We start from the raw sequence: 26,447 nt of genomic DNA, 5'->3' as shown, positions 1-26,447 counted from the left end.
TCGGAAACCAATTTTGGTGTAGTTTAGAATAAAAAGAAAAAGTTAAAAGAGAATAGGGAATGAATTGAAGGAAAGAAATGCAGGGGCAAACAGAAGTACAATGTTTTAAATGTCCCATTCCAAGATAGAGGTTGCTTGGCATTGCATTAACAATTATGTTTTCTCTTAATGAGCATCCATAGCTTTCCACATGAGTCTTAATGGGGAGTTAATGTAAAAATCCAGCAAATTCTTAAAAAAAAATTATAATGAAGAGTTTTTGCACAAATAGCATTCACCCTTCCAAGAATGTAATAAACTATCAACCAGTTGCAAAATAATTTGTAATTTGGTCTCGCATAATGAATAAACATTGACTGTCCAAAGATTTGGCAAAGTTAATATGAACAACTTTTCCAGATTGTAATAACAAAATATGTTGCACTAAAATGACCAGAAGTTAAGTGTGTTATCCCTGTTTAAAACCTTAAAGCTGTACATAACCTGGCAAATTATGACTTATGTAATTATTCTATACAAATGTTAACTGCCGTAAGTTTATCTTTCTATCACCCAGTATTACTTTGAGTGAAGTGAACTGATGATTTTGGGAAATTTATCAACTGCCCAGTAAAGGAGTCATTTCCTTCTTGTCCCTAAATACTATCAACTGTACGCTTAATAACATTTGATAGACATTTTAAATGGGCATTTATGAAATTGTTTGAAAAATTCATCTTTCACTCCCAGCATGGGGAGTAGTTGTACATCACTGAGTTTGAGGCAATATCCCTTAGGAGTGATATGACCCCAGTTGTAAATGTAGTGCAATATTTAGTTTATCGTATGACTCCACCATTGCTTTAAAGTCTGATGACAACCGTGAAATCATTGCTGATTGTCATAAAAACCCATCTGGTTCACTAATGTCCTTTAGAGAAGGAAATCTGCAGTCCTTACCTGGTCTGGCCTACATGTGACTCCAGACCCACAGCAATGTGATTGACTCTTTTAAAGAAATATTTAAAAATTCTCTCTAAACAAGGACAATTAGGGATGGACAATAAATGCTGGACAGCCAGTGATGCCCACGTCCCATGAATGCATAAAAAATATATATTTTCGAAGTTTGAAAAGGTGTGATATTCTCCTTTTTCCCCCAAGGCAGCCCAGGGACCTGTACGGCTGCTGAATACAAACTACTTTTGTGCCAACATTGGATATGGTTGTTATCTCTACACGTGTAGTATAAGATTTATTTTCACTTATCTATCATGTTTATCAAATAGCGCCTTTAGAATAAAAAGAACACTCCGCATCCTCCTCTCCACCAAATACTATTTGTCCACCATCATCGATATAAAAGTCCAAGTGATACTAAAGCACAAGTGTCACACCATTAACCAAGTAAAAATTGGGGATTGGAATGGATTAGAGACTGGTACTTCAACTCTGTTGCCTGGTATCCAAACCCAGTCCAGAAAGATGAATGAAAGGACATAAGAAATCGAAGCAGGAGTAGATCAGAAGACTCCTCGAACCTGCTCAACCATTAAGCATGATTGTGGTTGATCTTCTGCCTCAAACCCATTTTCCTGTCTGTTAGGTATAAAATGAGCTTGAGGATTCTTGATGTAATTTCTAATGGGTATATATCAACAGTGGGTTGACAGGCTTCCTCAGAGAGGGCACAGGACAGATACAGTGAAAAATGAACATTTTACACTGGAGCAGTAAGTTGGGCCCAGGGCATAATGAAAACCATGCTACTCTCACCTGGGAATGCTTGATGCTGATATTTGGTATCGGAAAAAGAAATTGTTCATTCCCTGATGCCAAGGCCTTTACCTTAATGAGCACAATATTCACATTAATGTTTTGAAAAATAGATGTCTTAAGTAAATATTTATGCCATTCATTTCTGCCAAAGATCTCTGTCTCCTGCCTCAACGTTGACAAACTCCAAAGAAATGGCCATTTTCTGAGATTTCCGCTGATCTTCCACCAAAGTTAATCATGTTGCATTAGTTGCATCTCACAGTCCGTTCGAGAATGCCAATGATTTTGAGAACCCTGTAACTGAAATGAAGTCAGTTCCGAGATATGTCATTACACACATGATGTACAATTCAGCACATGACTATAGGGAAATGGCTTTGTGTCTCAATGTGTAGGAAATGTGAATCAGTACTTTAAAGGGTAAATATTTTTGTTCTTCCAACTGTTATAATTACATACGTAATCAATTCCTTGCATCATCAAAATGATCATAAAGCAATTTTCTTTGTTTTATCATTAAATTACATTAGTGCAAATACGCTGACTATTTAGCTGAGTTGAACCATTTAGTTTAAGAGGTGTTTTTTTAAAAAAAAGTTGCAAGAACTATTAAGAATGAAATATTGCAGCTAAGGTTACAAACGAAAGCAATAAACAAAACACTTGCAATATAATTTATGCTGTGGGCATCACTTACCTATTTTCCCTGTTCATGTTTCATCCACAATTATTGGTATGTGTGTAAAATAATTAATGCACCAAATGTTCGCCATGGTGGCCTGAGATTTTGGAGTAAGCAAAAAGTAGCACTTTCTGTTGAACACGTATGACTAAAATTCAACAATAATTGTTTCTATCATGATTAGCACTTTGAAAATGTATTAAGTTAATCACATTTATAAACCTTCCCTTGTATCTTTGATTTATGATTATGGTACTCTGCAAATGCTGCAGTGAATCAACTTCCTTGCAATGCCAGTTTGATAATGTGTGAATCAGAATATTGAAAGTTGTATATGACCTAGGATGAGAGTCTGAGCTATTTCCGAAGTGTTCATTTAAAAAAAAAAATGCATTTACTGAATGTGGGCATCGCTGACTAGGCCAGCATTTATTGCCCATCCCTAATTGCCCTTGAGAAGGTAGTGGTGAGCTGCTTTCTTGAACCGCTGCAGCCCCTGTGGCGTAAGTACACCAAAAATGGAAACCAAGAGCAAACTCTCTTGGGAAATATATGTCCAAATGCAAATGAGATATACTGTCAATTCCAGGACGAATCCAGTTAAAAGTACCAAAAACCAAAATAATAAAGCTTATGTGCTTGAAGATGTTTTGTTCTGAAACTTTGCAGACCTGTAAAGATCCATATATTTTTGACTTGATCAAATTTTATGGGTGTGGTGGGGTTAGAAAATTAGTTATTAATTACTGATAAGTTTCTGCATGCTATTTGTGATAAAGTACATGTATTTTGTGACTATAATTTAACAACTCCAATACTGGAGCAGCCCATGCCAGCAGGATCTGAATAGCCTCCAAGCTTGGGAGACAAATGGCAGATATAATAACCATCTCTTCCGACCTTCAATAGCACCACCACTGTGGAGCCTTCCGTAATCATCCTGGGGTTCACAATTGATGGGAAATATATCAACAACGCAGAGAATCGAGGCAAAGTAGCTCACCAGCTGTTTCCTAAGCCTCTCCTCCATCTACAAAGATCAGATTAGGAGTGTGATGGAGCAGCAGCTCCAAAATTCAAGTAGTATGGCGTTACCTGGAACAGAACATTAGTTTGCCACCCCATAACAAGTTCCAGCCCCTCCACCACTAATGTATTGTGTCTGCAGTATATACACAATGTACTGTAGCAACTCACCATGCTTATTAAACACTGCCAACCCTGCAACCTCTTCCATCAGAAGGACAAGAGCAGCAGCAACATGGGGAACAAAGTCACTTCTTGCTTCCCTCCCAAGTTATGCACCATCCTAACTTTGATGTATGTCACTGTTCCTTCAGAATCTTGGAATTTCCTACCCAGTCAGAGAAAAAGTCACCATGACCATCTTGGGTATGGGCAAGAAAAACATGACTTTGCCAGCATCCATATTGAAAACATTTTTAAAACCACATGCATTGTGTTGCATGTATTAGCAATAGGATGACTAGGATACTTAACCATGAGCCCTTTTTCCATTGCAACTTTGATATTTTGGGGGGGAGGAGTTGTGATGGCTTCAACCTGCACTTGTTGCATGACCCAGGATTATGCTGCATTGTTAAACCAAAATGACATGTACAGCTGGTGTCAGTGAATTTAGAGTTCAATTTAGGCTCAATATAGCAACTGAACCATCCATGCTAGCAGTTCTCGACCTGTGCTGGGTAAGCTCAATTGAGTCAGAACCTCAACAGTGTTAACCTTGACCTTCGTTTTTTGAATCAGGGAGCAGAAAATTGAACAAGTTCCTGTGTTGCTGTCTAGCTCCTTTGTACTTCACTGTATATATGTATGGAGCTTGAGTAAAAATAGGATCTTGAATCTAATTCTTTGCTATGATCCATTACCAAGGCACAAAAAGGAGTATTATTGTTGTGAAGTCCTAAAGGATGCTTGATTCTTGCATGTTGTGGCTTTGAACCCACAAGTGCTCAATGCTTTAAACATGTGTGTACATTTAGACCATAAGACATAGGAGCAGAAGTAGGCCATTTGGCCCATCAAGTCTGCTTGCAATTCAATGAAATCATGGCTGTCCTGATAATTCTCAATACCACTTTCCTGCCTTTTCCCCATAACCTTCAATTCCCATACTGATTAAAAATCTGTCTATGTAAGCCTTGAATATACTTAACGACCTGGACCCTACAGCCCTCTGCAGTAAAGAATTCCACAGATTCCCTACCCTCAGAAGAAATTCCTCCTCATCTGTCTTAAATGGGTGACTCCTTACTCTGAGATTATGCCCTCTGGTCCTAGATTCTCCCACAAGGAGAAACAACCTCTCAGCATCTACCCTGTCAAGCCCCCTAAGAATCTTATATGTTTCAATAAGGTTGCCTCTCATTCTTCTAAACTGGAATGAGTACAGGCCTAACCTACTCAACCTCTCCTCATAAGAAAACTGCTCCATACCCAGGATCAACCTAGTAAACCTTCTCTGGGCTGCTTCCAATGCTAGTATATCTCCCCTTAGATAAGAGGACCAAAATTGTTCACAGTATTCTAGGTGTGGTCTGACTAGTGACTTGTATAATTTAGCAAAACTTCCCTATTTTTATACTCCATTCCCTTTGAAATAAAGGCCAACATTCCAGTTGCTTTCCCAGTTACCTGCTGAACTTGTGTGCTAGCTTTTTGTGATTCATGCACAAGGACCCCCCAAATCCCCCTCTGCTGCATTGATAGTACATTCACTTCCCTCATATAAGTCATTAATGTATATTGTAAATAATTGTGGCCCCAGCACTGATCCCTGTGGCTGTCCACTAGTTACAAGTTGCCATCCTGAAAATGCCCCCTTATCCTAACTCTGTCTTCTATTAGTTAGCCAATCCTCTATCCATGCTAATATACTACCCCAACACCATAGGCTGTTATCTTAAGTAGCCTTATGTGCGATACCTTATCGAATGCCTTTTGGAATATATTATATCTATTGGTTCCCCTTTATCCTGCTTGTTACCCCCTCAAAGAATTCCAGTAAAGTTGTCAGGCATGATTTCCCCTTCATGAAGCCATGCTGACTCTGCTTGATTATATTATGTATTTCTAAATGCTCTACTATTACATCCTTTATAATAGACACTAACATTTTCCCAGTGACAGATGTTAAGCTATCTGGCTTTTTGTTACCTGTTTTTTGTCTCCCTTTTTGAATAAGGGCGTTACATTGGCAGTTTTCCAATCCTCTGGGACTTTTCCAGAATCTAAGAATTCTTGGAAGATTACTACCAGTACATCCGCTATCTCTGTAGCTACTTCCTTTAAGATCCTAAGATGCAACCCATCAGGCCCAGGGGACTTATCAGCCTTTAGCTCCATTAGTTTCCCTAGTACTTTTTCTCCAGTGATAGTTATTGTATTTATTTCCTCCCCACCCTTTCTACCCTTGATTGTTTAGCATTTTTGGAATGCTATTGGTGTCTTCTACAGTGAAGACTGATGCAAAGCATTTATTCAACTCCTTTGCCATTTCCTCGTTCCCCATTATTATTTCTGCTTCCTCATTTTCTAAGGGGCCTAGGTTCACTTTGGCGCCTCTTCCTTTTTATATATTTAAAGAAGCTCTTACTGTCCATTTTTATATTATTTGTTTACCCTCAACGTTTATTTTTGGTCATATTTTGTTAGTTTTTAAAACTTTCCCAGTTCTCTGGCTTACCACTAATCTTTGCCACATTGTATGATTTTTCTTTCAATTTGATACTGTCCTTAACTTCCTTGATTAACCATGGTTGGTTTATCCCCTTCCTAGGATCCTCCTTCCTCACTGGGATATATCTTTGTTGTGAGTCATGAATTATTTTCTTAAATGTCAGCCATTGTTCATTAACCTTCTTTTCTGCTAAACTCCTTTCCCAGTCCACTCCAGCCAACTCTGCCCTCATTCCATTGTAATTATCCTTATTTAAGTTTAGCACAGTTGTTTCCGACCCAAGTTTCTCACAATCAAATTGAATGCTAAATTCTACCATGTTATGGTCACTGTTTCCTAGGAGATCTTTTACTCTGAGATCATTTATTAAACCTGCCTCATTATACATTACCAGATCCAAAATGGCCTGATCCCTGGTTGGATCGACAACACATTGTTCTAGGAAACTGTCCTGAATACGCTCTAGATATTCTTGCTTGTGTCTACCTCTGCTAATTTGATTTTCCCAATCTACATGAAGATCAAAGTCACCCATGATTAATGTACTGCCTTTTTACATGCCCTCATTATCTCCTGATTTATTCTGTGTCCTCCAGAGAATGCTTGGGAGCCTATAGACTACACCCACCAGTGTGGTCGTCTTCCCCTTGTTATTCCCTAGCTCCACTCATATGGATTCTACCTCTTCTGATCCAAGATCATTTCTTGCTATCAGACTTATTCCATTTTGTACTAACAAAGCTACCTCATCACCCTTTCCTTCCTGTTTGTCCCTTTGAAAAGTCACGTACCCCTGAATATTTTGTTCCCAGCTTCGATCTCCTTGTTACCATGTCTCCATAATGGCTATAAGATCATACCCAATCACCTCTGTGCCGTTAATTCATTTATCTTGTTCCGAATACTGTATGCATTTAAGTGAAGAGCCATTAATTTTGCCTTTTTATCATTTTTTTCCACCTTGACCCTATTTGCTGCTGCTTTTTTAATGTTTGTACACTCTGTCCCTTCCTGTCACCCTCTGGGTATCGTTACCTAAATAGCTGCTCTGTAATGCTGCCATATTCTTTTTGCTTTGTAAGCCTACCACCACCACCAGGTGAAACCCCCCCCCCCACTTGCCCCCACCTCCCCCACCTGTTTCTGCCCCTTCTCAAACATGCGGATGGCAAGGATACTACTAAGAAAACTAGGCTTTTAGTCGGATTATTCCAGTGCACTTCTGGTCATTCCTGCATGTTTTGCCCTCTGAACCTGATGTCCCCCAAAACTCTGCCTGCGATTGTGATCGCACCAAGTCCTGTTCACTCATCCCTTCTGTTTGCAGACCTAGATTGGCTATGAGTCGAGCTGCGCCTCATTGTTTTTTTTTAATTCTTAGCCTTGTTTTCAAGTCCCTCCATAGCCCTTCCCCTCATTTCTGTAACCTCCAGCCCCACAACCCTCCCAGATATCTATGCTCATCTTGTCACTTGGGCATCCTGCATTTTAATTGCTCCACCATTGGTGACCATGTCTGGTGACCTAGGTCCTAAGCTCTGGAATCCCCTCCCTAAATCTCTCTGGCTCTCTACCTCTTCCCTTTTCGAGGCACTCCTTAAAATCTAACTCTTTGACCAAACTTTTGGTGTGGCTCTGTCAAATGCTGCTTTATAACACTCCTGTGAAGTATCTTGGGACGGTTTATTATGTTAAAGGTGCTATATAAATAAAAGTTGTTCTGACTGTAATGTGTTTTTTTTTGTATGTATGTTTTGGCATAATGGTTGAAGAGTTTATGTAGAGGACTTTTTTTGACTTTTTAAAAGGGGTGTTGAATTTATTTAGTGCTATTTTGGGATTATAGATTGACATCGAGATTAATGGCGATCCAGTGGATCTACACATGAAGTTGGGAGATAATGGAGAAGCTTTCTTTGTACAAGAAACAGAACAAGAAGATGTATGTATCAATTTTTAACTTCATTTGTAAATGTTTAACGCAAATACATCGTGGTGTGCTTTTGCTTTATCACAATTGACTAAGAAAGTTGTTTGCTCATTTATTTTAGTTTTTAACTTAAATGTAGACCATGCCCCTCATGACTGGCAAGGTTGCATTTACAGCATACTATCTAAATGAAATCCAATTAAAATCAGCTTGGTCAGATATAGGGATTAATTTACTGCTTTATTTGCTGCAGTATTTTAATTATGCAGTGAAGGGAAGAAGCGTAAGTGAAACCACCAGTTTAACAAATATTGAAAGGGGTTGGGAGGTGAACGATGAGGATTTGATCGTGATCACATACACAGTCATTCCGAAATATTATGGTATGAGAGTGTTTTATCAGAAAGGAAACAGATTTGGGTGTTCAGTAATAAATGAGACATTCTAAATAATTACTTCAGTTACCATTGTTTTTGAATTTGTTGAATATTTTTATTCTCGAGCTGAAAAACTTTTTAATGTACAATTCCATTCACTTTGGTAAAAATGGACAGATGGAGAATTCACTGGGAATCCAGAGGAAGGTGGGGTTTTTTCCCGTAACTTTCAAGGATATGAAATTCTTGGGCTGCTGCTCCATCACCAAGAGTGAAATTCTTGGCCTTTTGCAATTGTAGATGCCCATCACTATCCCAGGTTAGGCAGTCACCATCACTGACACATCTCAGGTGTGCGCATGGCATCTGTAGCAGCACCCAGCAGGGTCCTGGAATGTTGAAGCAGCTCCATGCTCTTTCAATATGCACGAGGAAGCCTGGGAATGACCTCCCAGAAACTGAGCTGGGTAAGTCTTAAGCTCAAGGAGTTATCCACTTATTTCTGCAAGGTGTTCAATGCCCTCTCTGATTTCCTTTCCCCTAAGGCTTTTTAAAAGCCCATAATGAAACTTAGGTTGTGAATAGGTCAAATGCACTGCCTCAAAGCAACAGAGACCATACATGTTATCTTTTTCAGTGCAAGATATGAGAAAACACAAGGATTTTATTTTTTTAATAAAAGCTGCTGATTCTGCTACAAAAATTAGATAGGCTGAATAAGTTTCTCCCCTCTGTCAGATGCTGTCAGACCTGCTGAGTTTTTCCAGCAATTTTTGTTTCAAGTTTCTCCCTTCCCCAGGTATGGTACGATTTCTGAAGATTGTGAGGTTTATGTGGGTGCAAGAAAGAGATTAGGGAAGAACCTTAATAAAATAAGCAAACACTATGGGGCTTGTTTTATGATTGTGATATGTCGGACTCTGCTGTGTATTTGTGTTGAGTTGAAATTTGTTCTAAGGTGAGGATGGCCGGGGTTGGAATCTTAACTTCTAGGATGTCTAAGGGTATAGCCATACTGTAACTCTGTTAGCAAAGTGAAGCAGTTTTGCTTAAATCTGATGCTGCTAATCCAGCATATGTGCACCTTGAATCCAGAGTCAGGGTATAGAAGGAAGAGAAATTAGATTCCTGAGAAGTGGTGGTCCTGCACCACTATTTCTGAGAATTTGAGTGTTGAAACCCAATTTATAGAGGATATGTCCAACTCCATTTTGGAGGTAATTTCACCACTGAGCCTTTATAAAGGTGTTTGTCACATACGAATAAGAAGCAGGAGTAGGCCATTCAGCCCCTCGAGTCTGCTCTGCCATCTAATAAGATCATGGCTCATCCGATAGTAACCTCAAATCAGCATCCTGCCTACACCCTATAACCTATCTTCTCCCACCGCCACCCTTCCCAAGCTTACCAAGAATCTACCTGCCTCTGCCTTGAAAATATTCAAGGACCCTGCTTCCACTACCTTTTTAGGAAGTGTTCCAAAGACCCACGACCCTGTCAAGACCTCTCAGGATCTTATGTTTCGATCAAGTCACCTCTTCCTCTTTTAAACTCCAGTGGACAAGCCTAGTCTGTCCAACCTTTCCCCATAAGATAATGCACCCATTACAGGTATTAGACTGATAAATCATCTCTGAACCGCTTTCAATGCATTTACATCCTTAATAAGGTGACCAATACTGTACACAGTATTCCAAATGTGGTCTCACTAGTGCTCTGTATAACTGAAGCATAGCCTCTCTACTTTTGTATTCAACTCCCCTTGCAATAAATGATAACATTCTATTAGCTTTCCTAATTACTTGATGTACTTGCATACTAACCTTTTGTGATTCATGCACTAGGACACCCAGATCTCTCTACACCTCAGAGCCCTGCAATCTCTCACCATTTAGATAATATGCTTCTCTTTTATTCTTCCTGCCAAAATGGACAATTTCACACTTTCCCACGTTGTACCCTATTTGCCAGATCCTTGCCCACTTGCTTAACATATCTATATATTTTTTGTAGTTTCCTTATGTCCTCTTCACAACTTAATTTCCTATCTATCTTTGTGTCATCAGCAAATTTAGCAACCATCCCTTCAATCCCTTCATCCAAGTTGTTTATATAAATTGTAAACAGTTGAGGTCCCAGCACTGATTCCTGTAGCACACCACTTCTTACATTCTGCCAATCAGAAAAAGACCCATTTCTTTTGCCTACTCTCTGCTTCCTGTTAGCCAGCCAATCTTCTATCCATGCCATAATGTTATCTCCCCATACCATAAGCTTTTATTTTCCGCAATAACCTTTGATGTGGCACTTTATCAAATACCTTCTGGAAATCTAAGTACAGTACACCCACCGGTTCCCCTTTATCCACACCACATATTACTTCCTCAAAGAATTCCAATAAGTTGGTTAAACACGATTTCCCTTTCACAAAATCATGCTGATTCTGCCTGATGACCTTGAGTTTATCCAAGTACCCTGCTATAACTACTTTAATAGCTTTTAACATTTTCCCTACAGCAGATGTTAAGCTAATTGGCCTAGAGTTTCCTGCTTTCTGTCTCTCCCTTTTTGAATAATGGAGTTACATTTGCTATCTTCCATTCTAATGGGACCTTCCCTGAATTTAGGGAGTTTTGAAAAATTAAAACCAATGCATCAACTATCTCACTGGACACTCCTTTTCAGACCCTAGGATGAAGTCCATTAGGATCCAGGCTCTTGTCCACCCGCAGCTCCAACAATTTACTCAGTACCACTTCTTCTTTGGTGACTGTAATTATCCTGACTTTCTTCCCCACTTCCATTCCCTGGTTTATAGCTGCTTCTGGGATGTTACTTGTATCCTCCTATAGTGAAAACTGATGCAATTAATATTGTAATGATATTAAATTTAGTCATCAGTTTTCAAAGCAGGACAGCTGCCATTGAGTAATTTAACCAAAGCTGTCACTTGGTGTTTACAGTGTATTGGAGCCAATGCTGTAAGCTCTACTTTTGACAACAGTGGTACAGCAATGTGGCCCACATTTTTGTGTAAATAATTGTAAAAATAATGAATATTTGAGATTAATTTCTTCCTGTGCTGCATTAATTTTCAGGATTTTTAAAATTGCTGTTCAGACCTAGCCATAAATAATTAGAGGTTTGAGAATTAGTTTTCTGTTTCTTTGGTTTTCCCTATACCATTGTGCATGTTGTTTTTGTATTTATTTCTACTAGATGGTCACATTAACAATGCCACATTCCATAGTAATGACCATTGACTGGGTAATGAAGGCTGGGATTGTTTCTTCTCTACATATCTACAGAATTCTGTATAATAAAGCATGCAGAAATTTGAAAAGCAATGCTGCAAGAATTGCTTGACCTTTTTTCTGAAGTTCCTTTCTAATTTATTTTTGATGCCAAAAGAGGTTGCAAAGGCACATGGTAGTGAGACTGCCACCAAAATTACATTCTCAAGTATACACAGGAAAAAAGTTCATTTCTGTTCACATTTCTGTTTAATCTGTGCATTTAGCAAGCCCTGCAAGTTTTGATGCATCAGGGGCAATTATCACATCACGTGGGTAGAAGGTAGGCTGTTGCGCGTTAAATGGGGAATGAATTAGGCAACCTGAAGCTATCTCTCTCTCTCTCTGTCTCTATAGATAGATCTATAGATAAAACTGCTGACTTTTCCCCTCATCTTCCTCCAAAACACTTTTTTGTTTGAAGGGGGAGGTGGGAAACAAACTGGGATTTTGTTACTGAAAATGTGTATTCTTGGTTTTATGGCCATGATTAAGGCCTAGTATCCTTTGAAGATAGAGCAATACTGCCAAGTGTCCAGGCAATGTAAAAGATGACAGGTTTTTTTTTGCAGTTCCATTTTCTTAGCATCAAAAAAAAATAGCCATTACCTTGTGTAAGGTCCAATTATACCTATTCATTTTTGTTTAAAAGTGGAATACTGGTGCTACTCGATCAGAAAAAATTTCACCCATTGACTAATTTGAGAAGGAGATGGTGGGAGGAAGAGATGAAAGCTTTGTTGAGTTAAAGTAAAAATAGTTGAGTTCCTTATGTTGGGAAACCAGTCTGCCAAGATTGCACTCATACCTGGTTCCCTGGGGCACATCAATTCTTTGCTTTGTCTAAGAAATTGGATTTTAAAAAGCAACTCTTTGCTTGTTAGTTTTTGTTATTATTTTATATAGATATCCAGTGCTGTTTAAAGAAAGTTCTAAGGCAGGAGGTAATACTTCGATTGAAAGTATTTGCTTCCTTTGAGAACATATGTTTTAAGCAGCAGCCAAGACATGTGGTTTTAATTACAAGTTTTGAATAGTCCTTTGTGAGAAAGCATTCTCACCATCCTCTTGATATCACCAGCAGCTGGCTTCTATGGCTCCCTTCATTTTGTTTTTAATGCCCTTTTATTATGATTTTGGGCCCAACAGAAAAGTTTGTTCTCCTAGAAAAGTATAAACTGAAGTAAGCTCTGTACGCTAAAAATTAATGTGCTTCGGGCAAACAATAACCTTGTTTGTTACGGGATCATATGTAGAAATTGTGTAGGGGTTTTCACTATCTGCTCCATCACTCCAGGAAATTGCTAATTTTGTTTACATCGAGACATTTTTGAACTGAGCAAACTTAGTCATTCACAGAAATAAGCAATGACAGCTGGTTCAAAGCAGTTTTCAATTCATAAAAGGTGTTCTCTTTGCAATTGTTTCAAATAAATTAACTAATATCTCTTGGGAAGTTATCCATGCTAATGAATTAGAAATCATTCTAATGGAGTCTCTCTTAACCTGATCAATGCGGCAAAGTTTTGCATCAGATTTTGGGAGCTATGTAAATAGCAGCTTATTGTTGCTGAATCCATCTCTGAATAGCAATGCAACAGGATTCAGCAAAGTGGAAGTAGCTCTGTACGATATGTCAGTATTAATGTGATTTCATGCAACTCGAAAAATAAGTTTCATTTTTGCTTTCAAGTATTTTTATGTGAATCCAAATGATGTTCACAACTCAGCTTAACCATCATCCTATCTATGAAAGGAGCTATATGTCTAACTAAAAATCAGACCTTCAGTTAGTTAGAGCTGGATTTTCCCAGCCCCACGAAGATGGGGTCGGAGACTGGAGGAATGAGGAACTAGGAAGGTGCTGCGTGGTATGCCTCCCTGACTCATTCACCTCGCAGGACGTTTCTGAGGGGTGAACCAGGGAACCGGGCCAGCTCCCCATGTGATGGAGCCAGGCAGCCAATTAAGATGACGATCTCAAGGGAAATTTTGCTGCCTCGTCAGCATTTTGCCATGTGCGGAGGCCACCGTCTCAATGTTGAGGTGCCCTAGGAGTCCCTGATTTGCCTCAGCAGCACCCACCTCAGCCCTCCTTCCAGTGCCCTTAATAGGGAGGCCGTCTTAATTAGGAAACTCCCTCAGGGAAGTTTGTGTTGGTGGACGTGCTTCCAGCAAGTGCTGGCTTGGCCCTGTTGTCAGGGTCCGTTCTAAAATCCAACCCTTAGTGTCTGAGCAATCTTGTAATTAAAAGTTATGGATAATTTTAAACATTAGCTCAGTTTAACTGATTCACCTTAACATTGCCGGGATAATTATTATCTACAGGGAAGCAAAGCAGTCTGGCACCTACCCCACATCCCCCCCCACCCCCCCGGCCCAGCAAACACCCCTCCCAACACGTTTTCCGAAGCAGGCTCCTGTCTGATTCCGCTGGTTGTAGGATCCCATTAGAAATTTTCAGCCACAAATATGTGGAATGAGTGTACACAGCTGAGGCAGCAACCTCCAAAGGTAAGGGGCATCCCTCATGTTTCAGGTGATAACGGAGCTTAACCAGTGGTTTTTATAATTTAAAAAAACGTGGTGGCTGCAGGATAGCTCAAAAAATCTCAGAGAATTATTGTGGGATAAGGACAAGGACTGTGAGCCTTTGTCATCTTGTGTTAAATCTCTTGTGGGAGGGAATTTTTTTTAAAAACCCAACCCTGATCCAGACCTCACTGCTGGGTGGATCAGGAACTGAATGATTTCCTGAGCTCTGACAGCTGACATGGCACCCGGTTGATGCCCATAACTCACCAGCGGAATTCGTGTGCTAGGTTTGGACAGGCAGCACAGCCATTCCGCTTGCTTGAGGCAGAAATCAAAGTTCCCCCAGCTGCTTTTGGCAAGAGACACTTGGGTAGTCTCTTGTACTTGAATAACTGTTTGGTGTGTACATTACACTCTACAGAAGTGACATAATGGTCGTCATCATGAACCTGCCTTCCATTATCCCTACTGACATTCTAAAGTTGATAAATGCAGATTTATACAGGTGGATGAAGGAATTCATGTACATTAATTAAGCACTCCAGTTTCCTACTCACCTTGATGGATATAATCTTGCTGGTCTGAGTGGGGCAGTATTTAATGCATATCAGTTGAGCATAGAAAGCTATTACTTTCATGGGATAGCTCATTATAGAAACATAGGCAGAATTTTGCCGGCGGCGTGCGGGGGCAGGCCCGACATACCAACGCGTAAAATGACACGTGATGACATTTGGCGTGAGTCCCGATGTCACCGCGCACCATCGCGATATTTCGGAAGGCAGGCGAGCTGAGTTCCAAGGCACACCCGCCATTAATTAATGGGCCAGTTAAGGCCCTTGAGGCAGTAACTGACTGCGATTTTTTTTGTAGCCTGTGCGATTTTCAGTGCGTTGTACAGGTGCAACGGGCAGGCCACATTTTTAAAAACCTCATCCGCTGGCGGGATAAGAGAGGTGAGTGGGCTCGCTGATGTGAGTTGTTAGTACTTTTTAAACTTAGTGCTGCTTCTGTGAACAGGACAACTTCAATTCTCTTCAAAGCTGCTTGAACAGAAAAAACAGGCTTCAGTTCAGGACTCTGGAGGAATCAAAACACTTGGCAGGTTTCAGACAGCCTTCCCTTACCCTGGGAATTGTGCTCTCCACTCCTTCTGAGGAGGAAGAGAGGGCCAGAAGGAGGAGGCCAGGAGTCCATATTCAGCCTCCAGGGAGAGCCACCTTTAGGAGGACAGGCACAAGGGGCACAGGGCCAGCAGGAAGTCCAAGGTGGAAGGGGCTGCAGAAGATGCCACTATCCTGCTGCCAGGGTTTACAGGTGGCGATGCAGCTACTTCAGTGCCGAAGGAGGCTCCGTCTCTCAAGGGAGACAGTGACCTCCATCTGTCAGATGATCAGCTCCAACTGTGTGGGTGGACACCCCATGCCAGTGGCTCTGAAGGTCACAGTGGCCCTCAACTTCTGTGCCTCCGTGGGTGATGTTTGTGGAGTCTCCCAGTCAACTGTCCATATTCGCGTCAAGCTGGTGACTGATGCACTGTTCAGCGTCTTGACTTTCATTCGCCACCATATAGACAAGACCAGCCAGGCAGAGTGAGCAGAGGCTTTGCAGCGATTTCTGGGTTCCCTCACGTCCAGGGTGCAATTGACTGCACACACGTGGCCATAAAGATGCCAGCTGGTTAGTCGGGAGCCTTCGTCAACAGGAAGGGATTCCACTCTGTGAACGTGCAGATAGTGTGTGACCATAGGATGCAGATTCTGCAAGTATGTGCAAGGTACCATGACCCCTACACCCTGAGACACTCCCAGGTGCGGAGGCTCTTCATTGCTCCAGCCCGGCTGGATGGATGGCTGCTGGGTGACGAGGGCTATCCCCTCATGACACCTCTCCGCCATCCAAGAACAGAGGTCGTGCAGCGGTACAATCGGAGCCATGCCTCCACCAGGGCAGTGGTAGAGAGAACCATCAGTCTTCTCAAGATACGCTTCCGATGCCTGGACCATTCAGGGGGCGCGCTGCAATACCCCCCAGATGGTGTGTCACGTATAGTAGTTGCGTGCTGCGCTCTCCACAATTTGGCGCTGGAAAGGGGTGACGTAGTGGAGGAGGAAGATGTGGATGCAGATGACCTGGCTGCAGACGATGTGTACAGTAGTGAGTCCGAAGACGAGAACGCTGAGGGGATAGATACTGACCCGAGCAACCTCCAGGGAAGCAGGAATACCCGGGAGGCTTTGATCCAACGCTCCTTCAGCTAGCCTACCAAAGATGAACTACCAACACATGCCAGGGCTGCAGGCGCCATACTCAATACCCGAGAGCAACATTTTCCTGGGTAGGAGCATCAACCATGTGCCATTTCAATAATGCTCAATGGCAAACAAGCCACTCATAACATCATGGGTTCCCCTTCACCTGCAGAAGTAATGAAGCACCCAGAGGCTTGTTGGGAGCCACAACATTTAATGATTGCATACTTCCATACAGAAATGAAAGTCCATTAAAAGGTGTTGAACAGCACACCTACTGAAAAACAACTGAAATGTGAGTCAAAAGAAAACCACCAGTGGTAAGCCCGTGGCGTGTCTAGGGTAATTTACGTTTGTTTGCGGGTGCTATGCCTAGATGCTTGCCCCTCGCTGGCACCTGCATTTGAGACAGCCTGCTCACCTTGCTGTCCTGTTGACCTTGATGACCTCGGCGGGCGTCCTTTGGCCTGTGGAACCTGTGCTGGCCCCAACTGGGTGGGAGTGGCCAGTGGCCTGGCTGGCATTTCGCCGCAGCCTCATCAGATGCCACGGTCACTGGCAGAGGAGCAGAGGAGCTGCTGCACTCATCCGGAGCGCTCTGAGAGGAGCCCGCAGAGACAACAGGCAGCTTGTGTGCCAACGTGAAGTCGCTTCGGACCTCCCTACTCACCATTGATGGATGGGCTCCTAGCTGGGATACTGGATGATCAATCCATCTCCCACACTGACCACCTAAGGTCAAGTCGCTGTGAGGGCTTGCAGGTCCAAGCACGTTCCCAGGAAACTCTGATTGTTCTCCTGGAGGAACCTCTCCGAGAGTCACCACTCTCTCCATGGAGGGCATTGTGCTCGGCCATCATTGCATCACTCATCCTCTGCATGGACTCCTCTGTCATGGAGTCTATGACATACATTTCCTCATGTATCTCCACCAGATCCTCCCGCACATCCTGCTGGACATCCAGCATCTGTTGCCTGAGGGATGACTCCAGAGGCACATCATCAGCCACCGATTTGAGCATGTTCCTGGTTCCCAGCAGTCCTCTGACTACTGGCGCCTTGGGCACTCTCTGCCTCAGCCTGCACCTCAAGCGAATGTGAAGTGCCCTCACTGCTGTGCACCAAGGCACTAGACAACAAACTTATCCCCACTGAAGTGCTGGTGCCTGCCTGGCGCTGAGGATGTGACGCTGGTGCGTTTATATTTTCTGGGCCCTCGGGTCAACAGCGGTCCATCTGCCTCCTGAGTCCAGGCGTGCTCTGGTGAGGCTGAAAGGAAGAACAAGGACACTTGATTAGTAGAAGTCATTATGCTGTTAATGTGCATGCCTGGCACCCAGATCAGGATGCGCTCCTTCTTCCGTTATCAATGGGCAACCCATGTTGGAAGCTGAAATCAATATACAGTCAACAGTGGAATGTTTGCACTGACAGACATTGTGACCCCAGTTCACGGCACTCTTACCTCCCAGTGGCTCCCCAACCTCACAGTGGCTGGTTGATGCATGGTGCCTCTCCAGCTCGAGGGCCTCCTGCTAGTATCGGGTCATGAGAAAGTGGGGCTGTCTTCTTCCAGTCCGCAGCCGCTCTGCATTGCATGCTGTCTTCTCCTAAAAGGAGAGAGGAACATTTTAATTAGTCCACCCGGTACCTGCATTGCCATTGCAGCCTTGCCACCCCCACCTGAGTGAAACATTGCAGGGCTCATCCGATTCATGACCCTGGAGCTGCCATACACTCATTCCAAGCAGCCAGGGCTTTACCTCTTTGCCCAGTTGCTGCCTCCATCACATTTGCCACTCTCAATCTAAGACCTTCCAAACCCACGAGCACTACCACCTAAAAAGACAAGGGCAGCAGATAGATGGGTACACCGCCACCTGGAAGTTCACCTCCAAGACACTCAGTATCCTGACTTTGAAATGTTTCGGCGCTCCACCACTGTCACTAGGTCAAAATCCTGGAGCTCGCCCCCAAACACTATTGTGGGCATACCTGCACCACATGCAGCGGATACAGAAGGTTGCTGAACACCACCCTCTCGGGCAACTAGGGATGGGAATAATTGCTGGCCCACCCAGCGAAGGCCACATCCCGCAAATGAATGAATGCAAAAACAAAATTGAGTTGGCGGAGGAGTCAGGAGGGGCCTAACTGCTGTGCTAAGTAACCCATGCCAACACGGTACTCACCCTTCCCGATCGCAAGAGGTCATTAAACCACTTGCGGCACTGCTCCCAGGTGCATCTCACCACATCATGGGAGCTGACCCTTGCTGCCACCTCCTCCCAGGCACGTTTTGTTATGTGAGGGTGCATCCTCTTCCTCCCGCCCCTTGGCACAAGGATGTCGCAGCGTGCTTCTGCCACCGAGGAAGGCAGCGAGGCACCCATCCAAATTCTCAGGGCGCACTGCCCTGCCGACCTGCCCTCCTGCCTGGCCTGCCCTCCATGAGCGCTGTCGGACATACTCCTGTGCGACATCGGTGGCAGCCGTTGGAAGGCTGCCTGCGCCATTTTTGAATAGGGAGTCATTGGACTCCAACCACCGCCCATCTCTTCCCGCTGTTCTCGGGAGCCCCGATTCATGATGGGCAGGCCTTAACTGGCCTGCCCGTGTAAATGGCGGCACAGAACCAATCGCAGGTTGCACCCGTGCCCGCTTTGACCAGCCCGCCATAAGTAAAATCCTGGCCATAAAAGCTAGGAGCAGGAGTAGGCCCTTAGACCTTGCTCCGCCATTCAATGTGATCATGGCTGATCCTCTATCTCAACGCCATATTCCTATTGATGCCCCTAATATCCAAAATATTATCAATTTCTTTCTTGAATATACTCTGACCCGACCTCCACAGCTTTCTGCTGTAGAGAATTCCACAGGTTGACCACCCTCTGAATGAAGAAATCTTTCCTCGTCTCAGCCCTGAATGGCCTGCCCTGTATCCTGAGATGGTGGCCCCTGGTTCTAGACTCCCCAGCCAGGCAAACATCCTCCCTGCATTTAGTCTGTCTAGCCCTGTTAAAATTTTATATGTTTCAATCAGATCTCCTCTCATTCTTCTAAACTCTAGTGAATACAGGCCCAGTCGAACCAATCTCTCCTCATACAACAGTCCTGCCATCCCCGGTACCAGCCTAGTGAACCTTCGCTGCACTCCCTCTATCGCAAGTATATCCTTTCGGAGGTAGGGGGACCAAAACTGCATGCAGTACTCCAGATGTGGTCTCACCAAGCCCTTGTATAACTGCAGTAAGACACCCCTACTTCTGAACTCAACATACCATTTGTCTTCCTAATTGCTTGCTGCACCTGCCAGTTTACTTTCATTGACTGGTGTACAAGGACACCCAGATCCCTTTGTAGATCCACATTTCCCAATATATCACCATTTAAATAATGCCTTTCTGTTTTTCACACCGAAACGTATAACTTCATTTATCCACGTTAAACTGCGTCTGCCATGTGTTTGCCCACACACACAACTTGTCTAAATTGCCCTGAAGCCTCTTTGCATCTCTCTCTCAACTCACAACCCCACCCCGTTTTGTATCATCAGCAAACTTGGAAATATTGCATTTGGTTTCCTCGTTCAAGTTGTTTATATCTGTCGTGAATAGCTGGGGCCCAAGCGCTGATCCCTGCGGTACATAGTCACCGCCTACCATCCAGAAAAAGACCCATTTATTCCCACTCTCTGTTTCCGGTCTACCAACCAATTCTCAATCCATGCCAGTATATTACCCCTGACCCCATGTGCTTTAATTTTGCCCACTAGCCTCTTATGTGGGACCTTATCAAAAGCCTTCTTTAAATCCAAATACACAACATTCTTAGGTTCTCCCTTATCTATTCTACTATTTACATCCTCAAAAGAAACTCCAGTAGGTTAGTTGAGCATGATCTTTTCATAAACCCATGTTGACTTTGTCTAATCCTGTTAATGCTTTCCAAGTGTTCTGCTATCACATCTTTTACAATAAACACTAGCATTTTCCTACTATTGATAGGCCAAAAGGCCTGTAATTCTTTTTTTTTTCTCTCCCTCCTTTTTTAAATAGTGGGGTTACATTTGCCACCCTCCAATCTATAGGAACTGCTCCAGAGTCTATAGAATTTTGGAAGATGACCACCATTGCATCCAATATTTCCAGGGCCACTTCCTCTAGTACTCTGGGGTGTAGATTATCAGGCCCTGGGGATTTTTCAGCCTTTAACCCCATTAATTTCTCTAGCACCATTTTTTTTTTTTACTAATACTGAATTTCTTCATTTCCTCCCTCTCACTAGACCCTTGGTTCCCTAACATTTCTGATAAATTATTTGTGTCCTCTTTTGTGAAGACAGAACCAAAATGTGTGTTCAATTGTTCTGCCATTTCTTTGTTCCCCATCGTAATTTCCCCCGTTTCTGACTGTAAGGGACCTACATTTGTCTTTGCTAATCATTTTCTCTTCACGTATTTATAGAAGTTTTTACAGACCGTTTTTATGTTCCCTGCAAGTTTACTCTCATACTCTATTTTTGCCGCCTTGATCAATCTTTTTGTCCACTTTTGCTGAATTCTAAGCTGCTCCAAATCCTCAGGCTTGCTGCTTTTTCTGGCAATTTTATATGTCTCCTCTTTGTATCTAAGACTATCCCTAATTTCTTTTGCATTCCATGGTTGAGCCACCTTTCCTGTTTATTTTTGTGCCAGACAGGAATGAATAATTGTTGTAATCCACGCATACGTTCCTTTAAATATTAGCCATTGCCTACCCACTGTCAACCCTTTTTAGTAAGGTTCCCCAATTCACCATTGCCAACTCATACCTCATACCCTTGTAGTTCCCTTTATTTAGGTTCAGGACCCTAGTTTCAGATTCAACATCTTCACTCTCCATCTTAATGGACAATTGTATCATTTTATGGTCACTCTTCCCCAAGATTGTTAATTAATCCTTTCTCATTGCATGGCCTAAAACTAAGTCTGAGGCTATAGAGTAATTGTTTTGTTGCACCGGTGCTGTAAGAGGTTTTCTTCAGATGTTGTGTTTAGACTTTTTGTTTCCATTGGCTTGATGCTTTTTTAATAAGATGATGCAGAGCAAATAGCCTTCAGTTTATAATGGAGATGTTGTACTTCAAAATATAGAACCATGTAAACTGCAAAAAATTTCTTTGTTAAAAATAATTTACCACATCCAGTTTTTCATTTTAAATACTTGTAATTTTTTTGTGTATGTAATTTATTCTCTAAAAGCTTTGCCATTTTTTTATAACTAGGAGAAAGTTCCTCCTCACCTGGCTACCTCGCCCATCCCTACAGAAGAAGGGCTGTTCTTCAAGGATATACAGTTGAACTTGGGCAAATCTCGAGCCGACCCAGGAATGGAACAAGACTTGGAGAATACAGTCCAGGGCACAACTCCAGAGACCTTGGTCTGCACCAGCTCAGTGAAGAAGAAAAAACGGAGGAAGAAGAAATTTAAACCAGATGGCAAAAAGGAAGACCGAGCTCCATCAGCTGGCAATGAAGAAATATTTGAAATGGATATTAGTTCTGATGAAGACAAACCAATGCATTCTCCCAGGTTAAAAACAAACTTATCTCATAGTTTGTAACTCTTAGAATTCCTTCTGCTCTCGATTGTGCTATTCTTGATTCAAAAACGGTTAAATAAGTTTTAAAAAAAAAAATAAGCAAAATATACCTTGAGGCTAGTTATCTATCTTGGTGTCTCAGGAAATAAATACTGATTCATTGTAATACTAGAGTTCTCCTGTAGAGCTATTTAAATGTCAATGAATTCACTAATATCCACAAGTTGAACCTTATTCCTGATGAAAGTGTCTTTTGTGGAATTGCATAAGCTTTAGAGCTAGAATTAACATACTTGTAATAATCTGCTTACTAAGTATTACCCTATATTATTACTTCAGATTGGTGGTTATTGAATACCAGAGAATTCTCATTATAGTCACCACTATTTATAATTCAATAGAAATGTTCAGTATACATCATCCACTAAAATGCTGTGGAACAAAACACATGTAAGAAAAATTTGTAAGTTTTTTTTGTAAGAATAGATTTGACTATAAACAATCTTTCTAGTTTCTAAAAACAGAAGATCACTGGTTAATGACCAGGAAGTTCAATTTTCTTGAGCCATTCATAATGTATTGAGCCAGAGTTTGTCAATAAGATAGCTTTGTGCACCATTCAGACACCAACGTTAATGCACAAATTAGTCAGCAACATGTAGTCAGGTTGAGACCCTGTGAATTGCAAATCACCACTAATTTTTGGTTGATTTACATCTTCTCTTCCCCCTGGTTTTAATGAAATTATTAAATTTGCGTACCAGATGCAACTTTTCTGTGGGTAATTAATATAAGTACTGAACAACCCCCTCACCCAGAAAGTAGCAATTAAGTGTTAAATCTCAGTCCTTCAGTTTGTGAATTGTTTTAGGAGACTTTAAAAATGTAATTTTTGGAAGGAAGTCAGAAAGGTGCTTTGGTAGGTGCCTGATATCTGTACAATTCATTGATTAGTCGGGGTAGCACAGTTGTTTCCGAGTTCAGGAAGGTAAAATTATCCAATGACCTTTTCCTCATCTCTTTCCAGTGAGTTCTGGTGGAAAGTGAACAATTGCAGCAGTTGACCAACCTTAGCTATGATGGTCTGCATGATATAATAGCATTCCATACTTACTGTAGACTCACACTGGGCCACCAGGGCAAGCTGCTCGTAGCCACAATATCCTAGCTCTGCATAAGGCACTGCCTTCTGGAGCGCTGGGAATTGGGTATCGCTGTTTCACTTCATTTAAAGCATTTGTTTGTATATTGTCTATTTCAAACAATTCAATTTATATGCAAACTTTTATTTATGGAAGTCACGATGGTGTAACCGGACCACTTGTGTATGATGCCTGTTTAATCTATCCAATCATAAGGAATTTCAGAATTGTTATTTCCATTCCTTGTTTGTGCCTATTTATTTGGCAGCTAATTATTTCTGGATCACTTGTCATTTCATTTATTTGCTTTGTGCCAGAGATTTCATTTGCGTTTTCATTAAGCACAACTTGAATGGAACATTGTGCAAGTGTTTGTTTCTCACCTCCAACTTCATTTCCTTGTTGCTTGAGAGAGAAAACGCACTATAGGTAATGTGAATGTTGGTAAATGTCTGAGGAAGGGGATTACCTTTTTGTCCCTCGGACTTTGGTTTGACTCCAACTCTTATTACAATATTATCTTTCAAAATTCAAAACAAAATTGTTGTCCTCCCAATTGTGTTTCAGGGCCTTCCAAAGTTTAAATGTGGCTTTTCAGCACAGGGTCTAAATTTCCAGAATCCCCTAGTGTTACTGAAAGCAATCATCATGGAAGTCCAGTGGTTTAGAAAAACTTGAAACACTTGGCAAATATTTTCTATCTATTACATAGTTGTCACTATGAAAGAATATGTTGATGAATAATGTTATAAGGATGAATAAAAAGCTTATTCCATTATTATTTTCCTTATGCAGGGGGTTGGCATGCACCTCTTTAAAGGGCAGTGATTTGAAAGAATCTCCAACCTTTTCACACAAGGATGATTATCCATATTCTGATGGTGACTGCTGTCCAATTGGAAGGTACGTGATACAATCTTAAATCAAAGCGCATCGTAACTTTCTCCACTGTCCTACAAAATATACCTTTTAATAAAACATATAATTCATTGATCTGGCAGACTCTCAAATTGCAGACAATTTCCCTTGTGATGTGTAACCTGCTGGTATTAATAAAACTAAAATTATATCTCAATCATACTGTCCAATAATTAACAATTTAGGCATCGTGGCTTACCTGAAAACGTGAAATACTAATACATCTGCACCAATAAGTATATGATATGTTATACATCTCTCAAATGTCTGCAGTGATTTTGAGGTTTGATTGAAATCACACTGCTCACATAGGTTTCTTTGTAGAAGGATTATATTTCTTAGCGTACAGAGCCAGTTTAATAGCTAGGTGCACCAGAAAATCCTAGTATAACAAGCATTTGTTCATGCCAAAATACAACAGGTTGAGGATCACTTCTCACTATTCATGTGTCTTAAGTCAATTAGCTTAGAAATGTTCAGCATCTTGTATTCACTAAATGTTTATTCATGTTGAATTCTTTGACCGCCTCTGGTTTTTAAATAGAATTAGCATTTGACAAAGTCCTGATGCCATTGTAGGAAATCGCTGTGTTTTCAACAGCGGCAATTCGTTTGTGCCAAACTCTCTGTTTGTGAAACTATTCTATAGATTTGTCACAGTTGTATGATGCTGTGACCTTTATATTGTGAAGTATCTAAAAGACACTTGACGCAGAGCGGACTGTAGGTAGATTCAAGCAACAGTTTTTAAATTTAGTACAAGTGTGCACACGGGAAGTTCCCCTACAGAATGCCACAAAAAGCAATTTGAAGTTACACAGCTTCTATTGGTTATATACACCATCTTTGGGATAACTCATCATTAACTCTCAATGTTCTTATCTTGTACATCTAAACATGTTACATTTTAATAAAACATATAATTTATTGACCTGACAGACTCTCAAATTGCAGACAATTTCCCTTGTGATGTGTAACCTGCTGGTATGAATAAAGCTAAAATTATATCTCAATCATACTGTCCAATAATTAACAATTTAGGCATCATGGCTTACCTGAAAGCGTGAAATACTAATACATCTGCACCAATAATTATAATTATAAATGAGTTTACAACATTAACGCGCAATGACCTGTTTATCACCCCCGCAGTTACAGAAGAATTTGTAAAACAATCACGGAAGGACCTGACCTTTTGCACAAATTATGTCCACAGTTCATTCAAAGCTTAAACTTTGCTTACCTATCCTGATATTTTGCTGCTGTGCCAAGCAATCTGCATATCTTAGCTTGAGCCTGAGGTTAAGCCATTCAGTCAATTTAGAGTAGTTATCAACTTCCTGGCCTGGCCAGAAGGTCATATTCATTCATGTTTATTTTTACTGCAAACACTTTTAAAACTTATATCCACAACTTGGCCAAGCCTGGGTGATCCCATGATGCATCCTGATATACTGCTTCATTTACTTCCAAGAATGGACCTGATAATTTTGTGAGCAAAGCACACTTTTTTTGTTTTTGCCTAGAAAGTTTTGAACTACTGCTGAATAAATGTTTTGGCAGTTTTGCAAGTAGACTTCCATTTTAACTAAGTGGAATGATATGCATCTTGTACAACACTGAGCCAAATAGATCAGGAAATTTACAGCTTTGATCCTTGATCTGTGATAAGTTGACAGATCCCATTCTGGATAGCAGCGGAACCCTGTAATTGACTAGGTTTTCTACCTCTAATTGCTATTCAGGAAGTTCACGTATGGATGTTGGTCAGCAGCAGCACTCTGCATTCAAGTGCAATTCACTATTCACTACTTCTGAGCTGCTACTGGGATTTGATGCCTTTTTTGTACTCATTTCTGCTGAAGAATTCTATCTCTGTTATTGGGCTAAGGAGGGTAAGAGTAAGCTTGCAGCTCTTGCTTCTAATTGCTGCCGCTGCAATAATGTGTGGGTAGGATGACTTGTGTAAACTAGGGCGTGAAAAAATGACCTCTTGGGCAAGACCACAGAAAGCTGACCGTGCATGTAAAATTACCTCTGCGTGAGTCGTTTTCTTTAGAAGGAAAATAAAAGGGAAAATGTTACTTTCAATTTTTATTTTGGGCCATGACTGCAGAGAATCCGTTTTTTTTTGTGCATGGTCATGTTGAAGAAAACATATATTACTAACTTGCTCCAAGGCTCTCCAGTGTCAATGTTTTAGATTCTGGGTAAAATAACTACAGCATAAGACACTTAGAACTGTTAATGACAGATTTGTTTGCTTGTTCCGAAGTA

At 41.4% G+C, this 26,447-nt stretch overlaps 1 protein-coding gene across 5 annotated transcripts in view; it reads left to right on the top strand.

Moving 5' to 3' along the window:
- Nucleotides 1-26,447, top strand: part of lpin2 (lipin 2) — a 107,736-nt gene that overhangs the window by 37,180 nt on the left and 44,109 nt on the right. For 2 of the 5 annotated variants that reach the window (XM_078540632.1, XM_078540629.1), the window contains exons 3-6: nucleotides 6,240-6,272; nucleotides 7,987-8,082; nucleotides 21,793-22,100; nucleotides 24,048-24,155. In XM_078540632.1, coding sequence (XP_078396758.1) covers nucleotides 6,240-6,272; nucleotides 7,987-8,082; nucleotides 21,793-22,100; nucleotides 24,048-24,155 — 545 coding nt within the window. Of the gene's footprint in view, nucleotides 1-4,006; nucleotides 4,058-6,239; nucleotides 6,273-7,986; nucleotides 8,083-21,792; nucleotides 22,101-24,047; nucleotides 24,156-26,447 lie in introns of those variants that run through there. The other 3 variants (XM_078540633.1, XM_078540631.1, XM_078540634.1) reach the window with 2 other exon arrangements.

Source organism: Cetorhinus maximus, chromosome 4 (genome assembly GCF_964194155.1).
Source record: "Cetorhinus maximus chromosome 4, sCetMax3.hap1.1, whole genome shotgun sequence".
Taxonomy (NCBI): domain Eukaryota; kingdom Metazoa; phylum Chordata; class Chondrichthyes; order Lamniformes; family Cetorhinidae; genus Cetorhinus; species Cetorhinus maximus.
Note: the sequence above shows the minus strand (reverse complement) of the source record. Positions and strands in the feature narration are given on the sequence as shown.